Source organism: Ranitomeya variabilis, chromosome 7 (genome assembly GCF_051348905.1).
Source record: "Ranitomeya variabilis isolate aRanVar5 chromosome 7, aRanVar5.hap1, whole genome shotgun sequence".
Taxonomy (NCBI): Eukaryota; Metazoa; Chordata; class Amphibia; order Anura; family Dendrobatidae; genus Ranitomeya; species Ranitomeya variabilis.
Genome location: NC_135238.1, coordinates 109,971,259 through 109,987,288, shown reverse-complemented (window position 1 = coordinate 109,987,288; position 16,030 = coordinate 109,971,259). Strand labels below are relative to the sequence as shown.

The 16,030-nt window shown below is 47.5% G+C and overlaps 2 protein-coding genes across 5 annotated transcripts in view; one reads left to right on the top strand and one right to left on the bottom strand.

Annotated features, from left to right (window-relative positions):
• INPP1 (inositol polyphosphate-1-phosphatase) overlaps nt 1–917 on the bottom strand; it is a 410,629-nt gene extending 409,712 nt beyond the window's left edge. Inside the window, exon 1 of the mRNA XM_077275654.1 lies at nt 836–917. The gene's annotated coding sequence lies outside the window, so the exon portion shown is untranslated. The remainder of the gene's footprint in view (nt 1–835) is intronic.
• Nucleotides 918–927: 10 nt separating this feature from the next.
• HIBCH (3-hydroxyisobutyryl-CoA hydrolase) overlaps nt 928–16,030 on the top strand; it is a 962,330-nt gene continuing 947,227 nt past the window's right edge. For 2 of the 4 annotated variants that reach the window (XM_077275661.1, XM_077275658.1), the window contains exon 1: nt 930–1,045. In XM_077275661.1, the coding sequence (XP_077131776.1) occupies nt 1,026–1,045 (20 nt within the window). In that variant the 5' untranslated portion in view covers nt 930–1,025. Of the gene's footprint in view, nt 1,046–16,030 lie in introns of all 4 variants that reach the window. The other 2 variants (XM_077275660.1, XM_077275657.1) reach the window with 2 other exon arrangements.

Genomic DNA, 16,030 nt, shown 5'->3' with positions numbered 1-16,030 from the left:
GAGCAGACTAGACTGTATTGGCTACAACCAGGACCTGGCAGGAGTCCATATATTCTGCTGGCTTTAAAGGGAACCTATCACCTGAATTTGGCGGGCCCTGTTTTTGGTCCGATGGGCGGTGTTTTCTGTTCTTTTATGCACCCCTTCCTTTCCCGCTGGCCGCAATATTGTCTTGCATTTGATTCGGTTTCTTCCGTAGTACACGCGTGCGCAAGGCAATCTTGCATTGCGTATGCGCAGTATGCTTTGCCCAACTGAGGGCAAAGCCGAAAAGCATTAGTGCGCATGCGCCGGCGCACTATGTCCCGGAACACAGCAAAATACTTTGCACTCATGTACTACGAAGGAAACCGAATCAAATGCAAGACAATATTGCGGACAGCGGGAAAGGAAGGGGTGCATGAAGGAACAGAAAACACCGCCCATCGGACCGTAAACAGAGCCCGCCAAATTCAGGTGACAGGTTCCCTTTAATAATTTATACCTTATTTTAGAGCCAGGGCCCGCCAAATTCAGGTGACAGGTTCCCTTTAATAATTTATACCTTATTTTAGAGCCAGGGCCCGCCAAATTCAGGTGACAGGTTCCCTTTAATAATTTATACCTTATTTTAGAGCCAGGGCCCGCCAAATTCAGGTGACAGGTTCCCTTTAATAATTTATACCTTATTTTAGAGCCAGAAGAAAAATAGAGCAGCACAAAGAAAGTGTCTGGGTGCAGAGCCCCCAGACAAATACCAAACCTCAATATAAAAATTTCTGGATTTTTATTCTAGAGCCATGTATGGGCTGCAGTCAGGGCAAGGCAGCAGTCTGCTATCTTCAAGAATATATACCTGGAAGGAGACCATACAGTCTAGGCTCAACCGTACTATCTGCTATCGGGTCGACTCATCACAGGACTGAAGGACGCCCCGCCCCGCCCCGCCCCGCCCCGCCCCGCCCCTTCCGGTGACATAATTCCCTCACAGTATCACCTCCATTCTAGTCGCTGCTGTTCTCCCTCTCTTCTGTCACTGTGCAGCGATGCTGAGGGCTCGGTCCAGGTAGGGCTCGTGCTGGAGTTGTTTTCTGTCATTGAGCATGAAGTTCCCAGTGTTTTCTGGAAACTAATTGAATGTGGGGGGAAACCACAGATTAGAGGTCACAGGAACCAAAGTCGATTAGTATGGAGAAATCAGGATCTGACGTACTGAATGCGGGCTTGCCACTATAGCGTCCCATTCATTCTCCAACCATTGAGATGCCGAGATCTGCTGGAGGGGTCCTATAGTCAGTGCCCCCTCTACATATGTGCCAGTCTATAACCCACACATGAGATCCTATTGTCAGTGTCCCCTCTACATATGTGCCAGTCTATAACCCACACATGAGATCCTATTGTCAGTGTCCCCTCTACATATGTGCCAGTCTGTAACCCACACATGAGATCCTATTGTCAGTGTCACCTCTACATATGTGCCAGTCTATAACCCACACATGAGATCCTATTGTCAGTGTCCCCTCTACATATGTGCCAGTCTATAACCCACACATGAGATCCTATAGTCAGTGTCCCCTGTACATATGTGCCAGTCTATAACCCACACATGAGATCCTATAGTCAGTGTCCCCTCTACATATGTGCCAGTCTATAACCCACACATGAGATCCTAGTGTCAGTGTCCCCTCTACATATGTGCCAGTCTGTAACCCACACATGAGATCCTATTGTCAGTATCCCCTCTACATATGTGCCAGTCTGTAACCCACACATGAGATCCTATAGTCAGTGTCCCCTCTACATATGTGCCAGTCTGTAACCCACACATGAGATCCTATAGTCAGTGTCCCCTCTACATATGTGCCAGTCTATAACCCACACATGAGATCCTATAGTCAGTGTCCCCTCTACATATGTGCCTGTCTGTAACCCACACATGAGATCCTATTGTCAGTGTCCCCTCTACATATGTGCCAGTCTGTAACCCACACATGAGATCCTATTGTCAGTGTCCCCTCTACATATGTGCCAGTCTGTAACCCACACATGAGATCCTATAGTCAGTGTCCCCTCTACATATGTGCCAGTCTATAACCCACACATGAGATCCTATTGTCAGTGTCCCCTCTACATATGTGCCAGTCTATAACCCACACATGAGATCCTATTGTCAGTGTCCCCTCTACATATGTGCCAGTCTATAACCCACACATGAGATCCTATAGTCAGTGCCCCCTCTACATATGTGCCAGTCTGTAACCCACACATGAGATCCTATAGTCAGTGTCCCCTCTACATATGTGCCAGTCTATAACCCACACATGAGATCCTATAGTCAGTGTCCCCTCTACATATGTGCCTGTCTGTAACCCACACATGAGATCCTATTGTCAGTGTCCCCTCTACATATGTGCCAGTCTGTAACCCACACATGAGATCCTATAGTCAGTGTCCCCTCTACATATGTGCCAGTCTATAACCCACACATGAGATCCTATTGTCAGTGTCCCCTCTACATATGTGCCAGTCTATAACCCACACATGAGATCCTATAGTCAGTGCCCCCTCTACATATGTGCCAGTCTGTAACCCACACATGAGATCCTATAGTCAGTGCCCCCTCTACATATGTGCCAGTCTATAACCCACACATGAGATCCTATTGTCAGTGTCCCCTCTACATATGTGCCAGTCTGTAACCCACACATGAGATCCTATAGTCAGTGCCCCCTCTACATATGTGCCAGTCTGTAACCCACACGAGATCCTATTGTCAGTGTCCCCTCTACATATGTGCCAGTCTATAACCCACACATGAGATCTTATAGTCAGTGTCCCCTCTACATATGTGCCAGTCTGTAACCCACACATGAGATCCTATTGTCAGTGTCCCCTCTACATATGTGCCAGTCTATAACCCACACATGAGATCCTATTGTCAGTGTCCCCTCTACATATGTGCCAGTCTGTAACCCACACATGAGATCCTATAGTCAGTGTCCCCTCTACATATGTGCCAGTCTATAACCCACACATGAGATCCTACTGTCAGTGCCCCCTCTACATATGTGCCAGTCTGTAACTGACACATGAGATCCTATAGTCAGTGCCCCCTCTACATATGTGCCAGTCTATATCCCACACATGAGATCCTATTGTCAGTGCCCCCCTCTACATATGTGCCAGTCTATAACCCACACATGAGATCCTACTGTCAGTACTCCCTCTACATATGTGCCAGTCTATAACCCACACATGAGATCCTATTGTCAGTGCCCCCTCTACATATGTGCCAGTCTATAACCCACACATAAGATCCTATTGTCAGTGCCCTCTCTACTTATGTGCCAGTCTATAACCCACACATGAGATCCTGCTGTCAGTACCCCCTCTATATATGTGCCAGTCTATAACCCACACATGAAATCCTATTGTCAGTGTCCCCTCTACATATGTGTCAGTCTATAACCCGCACATGAGATCCTATTGTCAGTGCCCCTCTACTTATGTGCCAGTCTATAACCCAAACATGAGATCCTATAGTCAGTGTCCCCTCTACATATGTGCCCGTCTCTAACCCGCACATGAGATCCTATTGTCAGTGTCCCCTCTACATATGTGCCACTCTGTAACCCACACATGAGATTGTATAGTCAGTGCCCCCTCTACATATGTGCCAGTCTATAACTCAAACATGAGATCCTATAGTCAGTGCCCCCTCTACATATGTGCCCGTCTATAACCCGCACATGAGATCCTATTGGGTATTCTTCCCCCTTGAACTTTTCAACCTTTTCTCACATATCATGCTTCAAACATAAAGATACCAAATGTACATTTTTGGTGAAGAATCAACAACAAGTGGAACACAATTGTGAAGTTGAATGAAATTTATTGGTTATTTTAAATTTTTGTGGAAATTCAAAAACTGAAAAGTGGGGTGTGCAATATTATTTGGCCCCTTTAACTTAATACTTTGTTGCGCTATCTTTTGCTGTGATTACAGCTGCAAGTTGCTTGGGGTATGTCTTTATCAGTTTTGTACATCGAGAGTCTAAAATTCTTGCCCATTCTTCCTTGGCAAACAGCTCGAGCTCAGTGAGGTTTGATGGAGATCGTTTGTGAACAGCAGTTTTCAGCTTCTTCTACAGATTCTCTATTGGGTTGAGGTCTGGACTTTGACTTGGCCAAGTCAAAGTCCAGACCTCAATCCAATCGAGAATCTGTAGAAAGAGCTGAAAACTGCTGTTCACAAACGATTCTAACACCTGGATACGCTTATTTGTGAACCATTCCATTGTAGATTTTGCTTTATGTTTGGGATTGTTGTCTTGTTGGAAGACAAATCTCCTTCCCAGTCTCAGGTCTTTTGCAGACTCCAACAGGTTTTCTACAAGAATGGTCCTGTATTTGGCTCCATCCATCTTCCCATCAATTTTAAACCATCTTCCCTGTCCCTACTGAAGAAAAGCAGGCCCAAACCATGATGCTGCCACCACCATGTTTGACAGTAGGGATGGTGTGTTCAGGGTGATGATCAGTTTTGCCTTTACTCCAAACATATTGTTTGGCATTGTTGCCAAAAAGTTCGATTTTGGTTTCATGTATCCAGAGCACCTTACACCAAACACGTGGAAGGTCTCCCAGGTGGCTTGTTGCAAACTTTAAACAACACTTTCTCAGTCGCCCATGACAGCACTACCAGAGAGAGGGGATCCGCCCTTCAGGGACAGGAAACCTACAGGATAAAAGGGCGGTACCTCTCCCCTGCATCAGTTTTGGGTTCCTGTCCCTGACGGGGAACCTTCTAGGACGGTACCTGCTAAGAAGACCGGAACCTGAAGACCAACTGAAGAATCCGGAGCCGACCAGTCTGAGTTCTGGCAGCGGGGAGGCCCCTGCCACGGCTGGTGCGGTGTCCGAAGCCGCCACAGCTACGACCGATGGATCCGGAGCGTGAGCGGGGGGAAGCGCAGCCGCCACTCCGGATAGGAGTTAGGGGCTCCGGGCATTCTGCCGCGCTCATGGCTCCTGCATTCCAAGATGGCGCCGCACCGGAGGTGGTAAGAGAGCTTCCGGTTCGGGGGTGGCGCAGTGGGTGAGGTGCACCAAGATGGCGCTGCCCTGGAACCGGAGTTCTTCATTTCCTGGTCCCTGACTGCGCGCACATGCGTAGTAGAGTTTTTTTGTAAAAAAGAAAAAAAAATGATGAACTCTTCCTCAGTAATGCAGCCACAGGGGGGAGGGGCTGATAATAAGCGCCAAGCTTTAAAAAGAGGTGGACATGGAAGCTCCTTGCTGCATGCCGTCCCAAGGTAGTACCATGGAAGACAGCGATCAGCTCCAGCCGCCGCCACAGCAGCAGCAGCGCCACCACCAATGACCGAAACCGGACGCACAGAAGAAAAGAACTTCTGCTGGCACCCGGAGTTCTCGGTCAGGTAGCTATTCCACGCAGCATAGCAAGAACTCCAACGTGGTGAACCAGCTACCGTCTGCGGATCTCACACTTCAGGATCCTACCGCTCCTCCAGAATTGGTACCTGTGGCTGTGTCAGATTGGTGAGTGATCTTCGTGAAAGCTCATTTTTTTGTAATTGGGGTCCCTCTTCTCCGTTTATCTTAGGCAAGGAAGAGAACGGGAAAAACAAAACACAGAACCTGCCCCTTGTGTGAAAAAGCTTTACTGCAATCTTGGGATAAGAAGTTATGTGACTCTTGTATAGGACGAGTCCTCTGTGAGGAGACCCCAAACTTCGCCTCTGAGTTACCATCTGTAATTAAATCAGAGGTGGAAACCGTGTTTAACTCCCTTAAAGGTGAAAAGAAAGCCAGTAGGAAAGAACCTATTCCTTATAGGAATTCTGATTCTTCCAGCTCTGAGAGTGGAAACTCAGATACACAGGACTCCTCCTTCTCTACTTCAGATAAAGAGAGTGGAGGTCGTCATTGCTTCCCCCTAGATGAGGTTGACGCCCTTGTAAAGGAAGTAAGATCAACAATGGGGTTATTGGACCCTCGTCCTGACAAAATAGTACAGGACATCATGTTTGGAGGACTATGCCAAAAAAGCGTAGAGTTTTTCCCCTTAAAGGGACTCTGTCACCTGAATTTGGAGGGAACAATTTTCAGCCATAGGGGCGGGGTTTTCGGGTGTTTGATTCACCCTTTCCTTACCCGCTGGCTGCATGCTGGCTGCAATATTGGATTGAAGTTCATTCTCTGTCCTCTGTAGTACATGCCTGCAAAGGCAATCTTGCCTTACGCAGGCGTGTACTATGGAGGACAGAGAATGAACTTCAATCCAATATTGCAGCCAGCATGCAGCCAGCGGGTAAGGAAAGGGTGAATCAAACACCCGAAAACCCCGCCCCTATGGCTGAAAATTGTTCCCTCCAAATTCAGGTGACAGAGTCCCTTTAATGAAAACATACAAGCGTTAATTAAAAAGGAGTGGGAAAAACCAGAAAGAAAGAATGCATCGGTTCCCTCTATTAAAAGGAAATATCCCTTTGAAGAGGAGGCTTCTACTTCATGGGATAAAGCCCCCAAACTCGACGTTGCGGTAGGTAACGCCTCAAAAAAATTTGCGTTACCATTCGAGGATATGGGAACCCTGAAAGATCCTCTTGATAAAAGAGCCGATACTTTTCTTAAAGGGGCATGGGAGTCGGCAGGGGGATGTTTAAGACCAGCCATAGCAGCTGCTTGCACGTCACGATCCCTAATGATCTGGGTTGACAACTTAGAAAAACAGCTAAGGGATGGGGTGCCCAGAAATAAGGTGTTAGAGTCTATCCCTATGATTAGAGGAGCCGCGGCATTTTTGGCAGATTCATCCGCCGACTCAATTAAGCTACCATCTAAATCTGCAGCTCTTTCGAATGCAGCGCGTAGAACCTTATGGCTAAAGAGCTGGCCAGGTGATTTACAAACTAAGCAAAAACATTGTTCAATTCCATGTGAGGGCAAGTTTCTTTTTGGAGAGACTCTGGACGATATCCTGCAGAAAGCAGGTGACAAAAAGAAAGGATTCCCCAACCTAGCCCCAACGTTCACTAAGCGGTCCTTTCGGAATAGAAAGTTTTTTAGGAAAAGACCACCAAGGGAACAAAAAACCGATGGGATGATGGGAAAAGAAGAGACAGGGGGTTCCTTTTCGGTAATTCCTCACAGGATAGGAAACCCCCCCCCCAAGTGACATCTCCCCCAGGGTGGGAGGGAGATTGTCTCAATTCCTCCCGGCCTGGGAAAAAATTTCAACCAGCCATTGGATACTAAATTTAATAGGTGCAGGGCTTCGAATAGAATTTTTATCCCTACCACCCCGAAACTATGTGGTAACACCGCTGAGGTTGTCTCCTCAACAACAAGAAGCTCTAGAACTAGAAATCTTAAAACTGATAGACAAAGCTGTCATCCAGGAAGCCCCCCCTCTGGAGAGAGGGAAGGGATTTTAATCCCAATTATTCCTGGTTCCCAAGCCGGACGGGACCTTCCAGACCATAATAAACTTACAGGAGTTAAATACTTATGTAAAGAACCAGAGATTCACAATGGAGTCAATAAAGTCAACAATAAAAAACTTGTTTCCAAACTGTTTTATGATAGTTCTATCTCTCAGTGACGCGTATTATCACGTCCCCATCCACGAGAACTCTCAAAAATTCCTCAGACTGGTAGTAGTCATAAAAGGACAGATGAGGGAATACCAATACAGAGCTCTTCCCTTCGGTATATCAATTGCACCTCGCATCTTCACCAAATTGGTAGCAGAGATGATGGCACATCTAAGAGAGAAAGACATCTTGATTGTTCCATATTTGGACGACTTTCTGATTGTGAGCAGCTCGGCCCAACTCTGCCGTCAGCAATGCAACAGAGTGATAGACACTCTAAAAAAATTAGGCTGGCTGGTGAACCTTCAAAAGTCGAAACTAGAGCCAACCAGGGTTCAGGAATTTTTGGGTCTCACTTTGGACTCAAGTTGTCAAGAATGTCGCCTCCCAGTCCAGAAAAGACAAAAGATAATACATGTAGTGTCAGAAACTTGCTCAAACCCATCCATGTCTCTGAGAAAGGCAATGTCATTACTGGGGTCCCTCTCTGCTTGCCTTCCAGCAGTTCAGTGGGCACAGCTCCACACGAGACCCCTCCAGTGGGACATTTTAAGGAAACAGAATTTGCTAAGGGGACGGTTAGACGGTCGCATGACTCTAAGTTTGCCTACTATTTGTTCCCTAGCTTGGTGGTTAAATCCCACCAATCTATCAAGAGGGATTCCCTGGGTAATAGAGGTGTCTCAGATAGTTACCACAGACGCAAGTCCCACAGGGTGGGGGGCTCATCTGGACAACAGGGTCGCTCAGGGGGCATGGACAAGTCAGGAACTCGGCGCTTCCTCAAACCAAAAAGAACTGAGGGCAGTGAGTCATGCACTACTATTCTTCCTAGACAAATTACAAGGGCATCATGTCCGAATATTTTCGAACAACAGAGTAGTTGTAGGCTACTTAAACCACCAAGCGGGGACCAAGTCTCAAACATTAATGAAAACCACCTCCGAAATCTTCAGCCTGGTACAGAACAACTTTCTATCCCTATTGGCCCTACATGTAAAAGGTGTAGAGAACCAGAAAGCGGACTTCCTGAGTCGTACCCAACTAAAGCAAGGGGAATGGTCCCTAAATCAGGATATCTTCAACAAAATTACAGATCTATGGGGAACCCCTGTAATAGACCTCTTCGCAAACATGCACAACAGGAAGGTGAAAACCTTTTGCTCCCTAGATCCCAGGGGGAACCCTCAGGCTGTAGATGCATTCACGATTCCCTGGACACAGACTCTTGCATATGCATTTCCTCCCACCATCCTCATTCCAACAGTTCTGCGACAAATCAGACAGGACAGATCCAGACTCATCCTAATAGCCCCCTTCTGGCCCAAAAGGGCCTGGTTCTCCTGGCTGGGGATGCTATCGATCACCGATAACTGGGTCCTTCCGGATCTTCCGGACCTCCTGTCACAGGGACCGGTGTTCCACCCTCAGTCAGAGAATCTCCACCTGACAGCGTGGAATTTGAGAGGTCACTATTGAAGGAAAGGGGGTTTTCTGACAAACTAATGAAAAGTAGAAAACCTGTGACCACAAAAATATATGGCAAAACTTGGAAAATTTTTTTGTCCTCCTCCGGGGTTAGGTTGCAAGACGGGGTCCCAGTTGCTGAAATATTAGAATTTCTACAAAAGGGGTTAGACCTAGGCCTTTCAATAAGTACCTTAAAAGTACAGATAGCAGCCCTAGGAGCATTGTACTGTGAAAACATAGCGGCCAACCGTTGGGTAATACGGTTTGTCAGAGCAGCCGCAAGGTCTAAACCCGTAACTATACATAGATTACCAACCTGGGATTTGAACTTAGTCTTGTCAGCTTAAACAGAATCCCCGTTTGAGCCTATAGAATCAGTACCCCTTAGGATTCTATCACTTAAAACTGCCCTCCTGATAGCCATGACATCGGCCCGCAGAATAAATGATCTCCAAGCCTTGTCTGCAAACCCTCCCTTTACACAAATCCTGGATGATAAGGTTGTACTAAAAACAGACCCTGCCTATTTACCAAAAATTGCGTCCACATTCCATAGGTCTCAGGAAATAATCCTTCCTTCCTTCTGTCCAGACCCTAGAAATAAGAAAGAAGAAAAATACCACACACTAGATGTGAAAAGGTGTCTAGTTCAATATATTAAAGCCACCCAGCAGCATAGGAAGGAAGGGTCTCTTTTTATCTGTTTCCAGGGACCCAGGAAAGGACTCAGGACCTCTAAAGGCACTATAGCACGTTGGATAACAGATGCGATAGCCCTGGCGTACTCGTCCACCGGGGACGCAGTTCCAGAGGGTCTGAAAGCCCTCTCTACAAGGGTTATGGCGACCTCCTGGGCCGAAAGGTCGGAGGTACCATTAGATCAGATTTGTAAGGCGGCCACCTGGTCATCACCTTCAACCTTTTTTAGACACTACCACTTAGACCTAGCCTCTTAACCTTCGGAAGAAGGGTTCTGCAGGCTGTGGTCTCTCCCTAAGCAATAATCTCTGCAATTCTCTGGTAGTGCTGTCATGGGCGACTGAGAAAAGCATAGTTGCTCACCGATAACGGTGTTTCTCAGAGCCCATGACAGCACCTGCTTATTCCCCCCCCTCATCACGTGTGCGGTGAGCACATTCTTTTGTATAAAATGTGTTTTTTCTATATAGACACAGTGTTCACTTGTGTTCACAGTGTTAAGCAATATGATAAAGTTGTATATTTTTTGTTGTTGTGACTAACCTGGAGGACCTCCGATGCTCTGTAAACAAAACTGATGCAGGGGAGAGGTACCGCCCTTTTATCCCGTAGGTTTTCTGTCCTTGAAGGGCGGATCCCCTCTCTCTGGTAGTGCTGTCATGGGCTCTGAGAAACACCGTTATCGGTGAGTAACTACGCTTTTTTATGGATATCTTTGAGAAATGGCTTTCTTCCTGCCATTCTTCCATAAAGGCCAGATTTGTGCAGTGTGTGACTGATTGCTGTAACGAATGGAAACGAAGGCACCGAAGATGAAGTTCACATTCGTTTTTATTGAAGGTTAACGTGGAACTTCGGGACCACAGTCTGGGGGGCTCCGAAGGGGGCGTGACTACATGAGCCCCAGGCACCCGTAGTAAGTCCCCTCGAACAGGGTCAGAATGGAATGCCTGGGGGACACGGGTGCTACCTCCAGTTAGACCCCAGACTCGTGGCAGCTGTCCCAGCAGAACAGATGGACAAGCAGGGTTAGTGGAAGATGTAGAGTTAACCAGATGGTACCGGGTGTACGGATAAGAGCTGATACCGGCGAAACTGGCGTTGTCCGGAAAGATGGATGGCTGACGGACGACACGAGACGGTATTGCGTTGATAGCACAGTCGTCATCCAGGATAGCCGGGTAACAGGTAGCTGATGATCTGTGGAGACAGACAGAATTAGCGGAGCACTAACAAAGAACTTCAGAACAGAAGCACATGCTGACAGGAACCGGAAGTAAGCAACAGTGGATACTTGTTGCTCCGGCGCCCTCCCCTTGGTGGAGGAGCTATAAATAGCAATGAACAACACGCCATTGGCCAGAAGCATATTTATTAAAATGTGCGCTGTCTCTTTAAGAGACCGAGAGCATGCACTCGTGTGACCTAAGCACTCTGCCTGAGAACCTGCTGGCAGCACGCCAGGAAGCAGGAGGGGAAGGAGAGGCAGAGGCTGTATCCTGACAGCGTGGAGCCAGCACAGGGTGGGAGTCTCGACGGGGACCCTGCAAAGGTACAGACTGGACCGGGTGTAACAGTATCCCCCTCTTTACGCCCCCTCTTTTTCAAGCCTGCATAGAATCTTTTCAGAAGAAGAGGAGCCCGGATATTCTCTTTAAGCTCCCATGACCTCTCTTCAGGACCAAAGCCCCTCCAATCCACCAGATAATAGGTCTTACCCCTTATTCTCTTAGTGGCCAAGGTATTCTCTACCTCAAAAACATCCTCCTCACTGACAGGATCTGGAGTGGAACCCGGGTCTTTAAAGAAGGAGCTCAAAATTACTGGTTTGAGAAGGGAAACATGAAAAGAGTTAGGCACACGTAAAGAAGGAGGCAATTTCAATTTGTACGAAACCGCGTTAATTTGTTTCAAGACTTCAAATGGACCAATGAAGCTGGGACCCAGTTTGTATGAGAGCATCTTCAGATGGATATACCTGGAGGAAAGCCACACCTTATCTCCAGGCCGAAAGATTGGAGCGTCCAGACGTCTTTTGTCCGCATGCCTCTTCATACGTTGTGAGGCTTTTTCCAAGGTGACTTTTGTGTCCCTTCATATCTTTGATAATTCCCTAGTAAAGGTGTCCGCAGCAGGAACCCCTGAAGACCCGGAGATGGGAAGGGGAATCCCAGGTTGGAGTCCAAACACAATCTGAAAAGGAGATTTTCCAGAGGATTCACTTACTTGATTATTGTACGAGAATTCTGCCCAGGGCAGCAACTTGATCCAGCCATCATGATGCACATTGACGAAGTGAAGCCAGAACCCAGTCAGGATTTCATTAGTCCTCTCTACTTGCCCATTGGATTGAGGATGGTATGCAGAAGAGAAGTCCAGCTCCACGTGCACAAATTTACAAACTGCTCTCCAGAACTTGGAGGTGAACTGGACTCCCTTGTTGGACACATTGTGGAGAGGAAATCCATGAAGACGGAAGATGTGCTGTATAAAATGGTCAGCGAGCTCAGAAGCAGACAGAAGACCAGCAGAACGAAATGAGACATCTTCTAGAAACGATCCACCACTACCCAGATGACAGAAATGCCAGAATAAACAGGAAGATCAGTAATGAAATCCATCGCGATGTGCTGCCAGGGAACTGAAGGAACAGAAAGAGGTAATGACTGCCTGGAAGGCAGATGCTTAGCAGTCTTATAGCTGGCACACGAAGGACAGGCACCAACATATTCCTGGACATCTTTGCCCATGGTGGGCCACCAGTAGTAACGAGAGATGAGTTGCAGAGTCTTCTTCTGACCGACATGACCAGCCAACTAAGAAGAGTGGCCCCAGCGGAGAACTCTAATCTTAGTAGAACCAGATACAAGAGTCTTACCCAGAGGAAGACGAGCAAGATTAACTGCAGCCACGGACACAAACCTGGACGGTTCAATGATGTGTTGCGATTCCTCCTCAGAGTCAGGAAGCAGGAATGCTCTAGAGAGTGCATCAGCTTTAACGTTCTTATCAGCTGGACGAAAATGAAGAACAAAATTAAATCGAGCAAAAAATAAGGCCCAGCGGGCCTGACGAGGATTCAGTCTTTGAGCGGATTCGAGATAAGCGAGGTTTTTATGATCAGTGAAGTGCCGCCACTCCTGCAGGGCTAACTTGCTTGCCAACGATCTCCTACAGAATAATTTCTTTCTGAAGTAGAAAAAAACCTTGGAGGAAAAAACACAAGTAACCATCCAACCAGTAGACGACTTCTGGGTGAGAACCGCTCCAGCACCTATAGAAGAAGCGTCTACTTCAAGAAAAAATTGATGATCAGAATGCGGACGATGGAGAACAGGTGCGGAAGAAAAGGCCTGTTTTATAAAAACAAAAGCCTCCTCTGCCTCAGGAGTCCATTCCTTGGCGTTCACGCCTTTCCGGGCCAAGGCCGAGATGGGTGCCACTCGGGTGGAAAAGTGTGGAATAAACAGACAGTAATAGTTGGCGAACCCAAGGAAGCATTGTATGGCTTTCAGGCCGGATGGACGAGGCCATTTTAGGATAGCGGATACCTTCTCCGGGTCCATCTTTAAACCTGTGGACGAGACTATGTATCCAAGGAAGGGCAGAGAGGCTTGTTCAAAGAGACTTTTCAAATTTAGCATAAAGTCTGTTCTCCCTGAGTCTTTGTAAGACCAGAAGTACTTGTCTCCGGTGAGAAGCTAACAGTATGTGCACACATTGCTGATTTTGCTGCGGATCCGCAGCGTTTCTGCAGCTGCGGGTCCACAGCAGTTTCTCATTAGTTTACAATTCAATGTAAACCTATGGGAAACCGAAAAAACGCTGTGCACATGCTGCGGAAAAAAATGCGTGGGAACGCAGCGGTTTACAATCCGCAGCATGTCACTTCTTTGTGTGGAATCGTGGCGATTCTGCACACATAGGAATGCATTGATCCGCTTACTGCCCGCATGGGGCTATGCCCACCATACGGGAAGTAAGCGGATCATGTGCGGATGGAACCCGGGGTGGGGGAGAGGAGACTCTCCTCCAGGCCCTGTGAACCATATTTGTGTAAAAAAAAAAAAAAAAAAAATGCATTAAAATAAAAAATAATGATATGCTCACCTTCTTCTGATGGCCCCTGAAGTCCTCCCGCCTCTCAGCGCTGCATGCGGCCGTCCGATCGGAGGGTTGCTATGCGAGCAGGACCTGCAATGACGTCGCGGTCACATGACCGTGACATCACGAAGGTCCTTCTCACATAGAATCTTTGGAACCGGACCGCCACGTGCAGCGCCGAGGAGATCGGGACGTCGGAGGGTGAGTATAACCATTTTTTAATTATTTTTAACATTAGATCTTTGCAGCATCAATAGTAAAACAAGTGCAGGAGTAAACCCGCAGCGGAAACCGCAAGAAAAGCCGCAATAAATCTGCAGGGATAACAGCAGCGGTTTTGCCCTGCAGATTTATCAAATCCGCTGCGGGAGATCCCGCAGAGGACCCTTCCTACGTGTGCACATAGCCTGAATCTGCAGAGAAGATCAGGATGTTGTCCAGGTAAACGACAACACATGAATAAAGCAGGTCTCTGAAAATATCATTTACAAATTCCTGAAAAACTGTGGATGCATTGCTTAGTCCGAACGGCATTACCAGGTATTCGTAGTGACCATCCCGGGTTTTAAAGGCAGTTTTCCTCTCGTCTCCCTCATGAATGCTTATCAGGTTGTAGGCTCCTCTGAGGTCCAGTTTGGTGAAGATTTTAGAACCCCCTAAGATGGTCAAGCCACTCAGAAATTAGTGGCAAGGGATAACTGTTCTTTACCGCAATCTGATTCAGTCCCCTGTAATCGATACAGGGCCGTAGGGAACCATCTTTTTTTTTTCTTCACAAAGAAGAATCCTGCTCCAGCTGGCGAGGATGACTTCCGGATGAATCCCCTGACCAGATTCTCCTGAATGTATTCAGACATGGAGTGAGTCTCTGCTTGAGAAAGTGGATAGATTCGACCTCGAGGAGGAGATGTTCCGGGGAGCAGATCAATTTTTGCAATCATACAACCTGTGCGTCCCAAAGACATCAGCAAAGGACCAGTAAGAAGACGGTAGACCCGGCAGGGCAGTGGGCTGTACTGGAGGAAGGACAGGACGAACGGGGATGATACACCAACCCAAGCAGGAGTCTCCCCAGCTCAGAACCTCTCCCGTCTTCCAATTTAAGACTGGTTCATGTATCCGAAACCAAGGTAGACCTAAAAGCAAGGGGTGAGCCGAATCTGGCAACGCATAAAAGCGGATTCTTTCAGAATGCATTGAACCTACCCAGAGTTCCAAAGGCTCAGTCTGGAACCGAACGGACTCAGACAGGGGTTTGCCATCCACAGATGTCACCTGCAACGTCTCCGGAAGGCACTGGACTGGAATCTGATAATGATCCACTAACGCCTGCTGAATGAGATTTCCAGCAGCTCCGTAATCCAGGTGACAGAGTTCCGAAAATTTTACCTTGCCGAAGGAGACAATTATTCGCAGTGAAGGAGAGAGGTCATCCTTACCTAGGGTAGCCTCTCCTACAGACCCTAGGCACTGGAGTTTCCCGACTTCTTTGGACAAGTGTAGATAAAGTGCTTGGAACTGCCACAGTAGAAACAAGCTCCCCTCCTGGCGGCGGTTGCCCAAGCTTGCTCGATCCACTTCCATAGCCATAGGTGAGGAAAACGAAGTCGAGGAGGTCAATGATTTAGGAGTATTAGAGACCTGATGATAGAACCCCTTTTCACGTTTGGTCTCCTTGGATCGTTCCTAAAACCGTAGATCAATGCGAACTGCCAGGGAAATCAGGTCATCCAGAATTGCAGGTATGTCCCGTCCCACCAGCTCATCTTTAATTTTTCCTGAAAGACCCTGCCAGAAGGTAGCCACCAAAGCTCCGTTGCTGCAGGATAATTCAGACGATGGGGTACGAAACTGCACGGCATACTGAGCCACTGTAAGATCCTCCTGTCATAGTCGAAGAAGAGCCGAAGCTGTCGACGTAGCACGACCGGGTTCATCGAAGGTCCTATGAAATGCCTCTAGAAAGGACTGAAGATTAGTAACCACAGGATCCATTCTCTCCGACAGCGGATTCAACCAGGCAAGAGCCTCTCTATCAAGATGGGACATGATTAAGCCCACCTTAGCCCAATCAGAAGCAAACATATGCCCGAGGAGTTCAAAGTGCAGCTTGCACTGGTTAATCAACCCCCGACACTGAACAGGATCGCCACGGA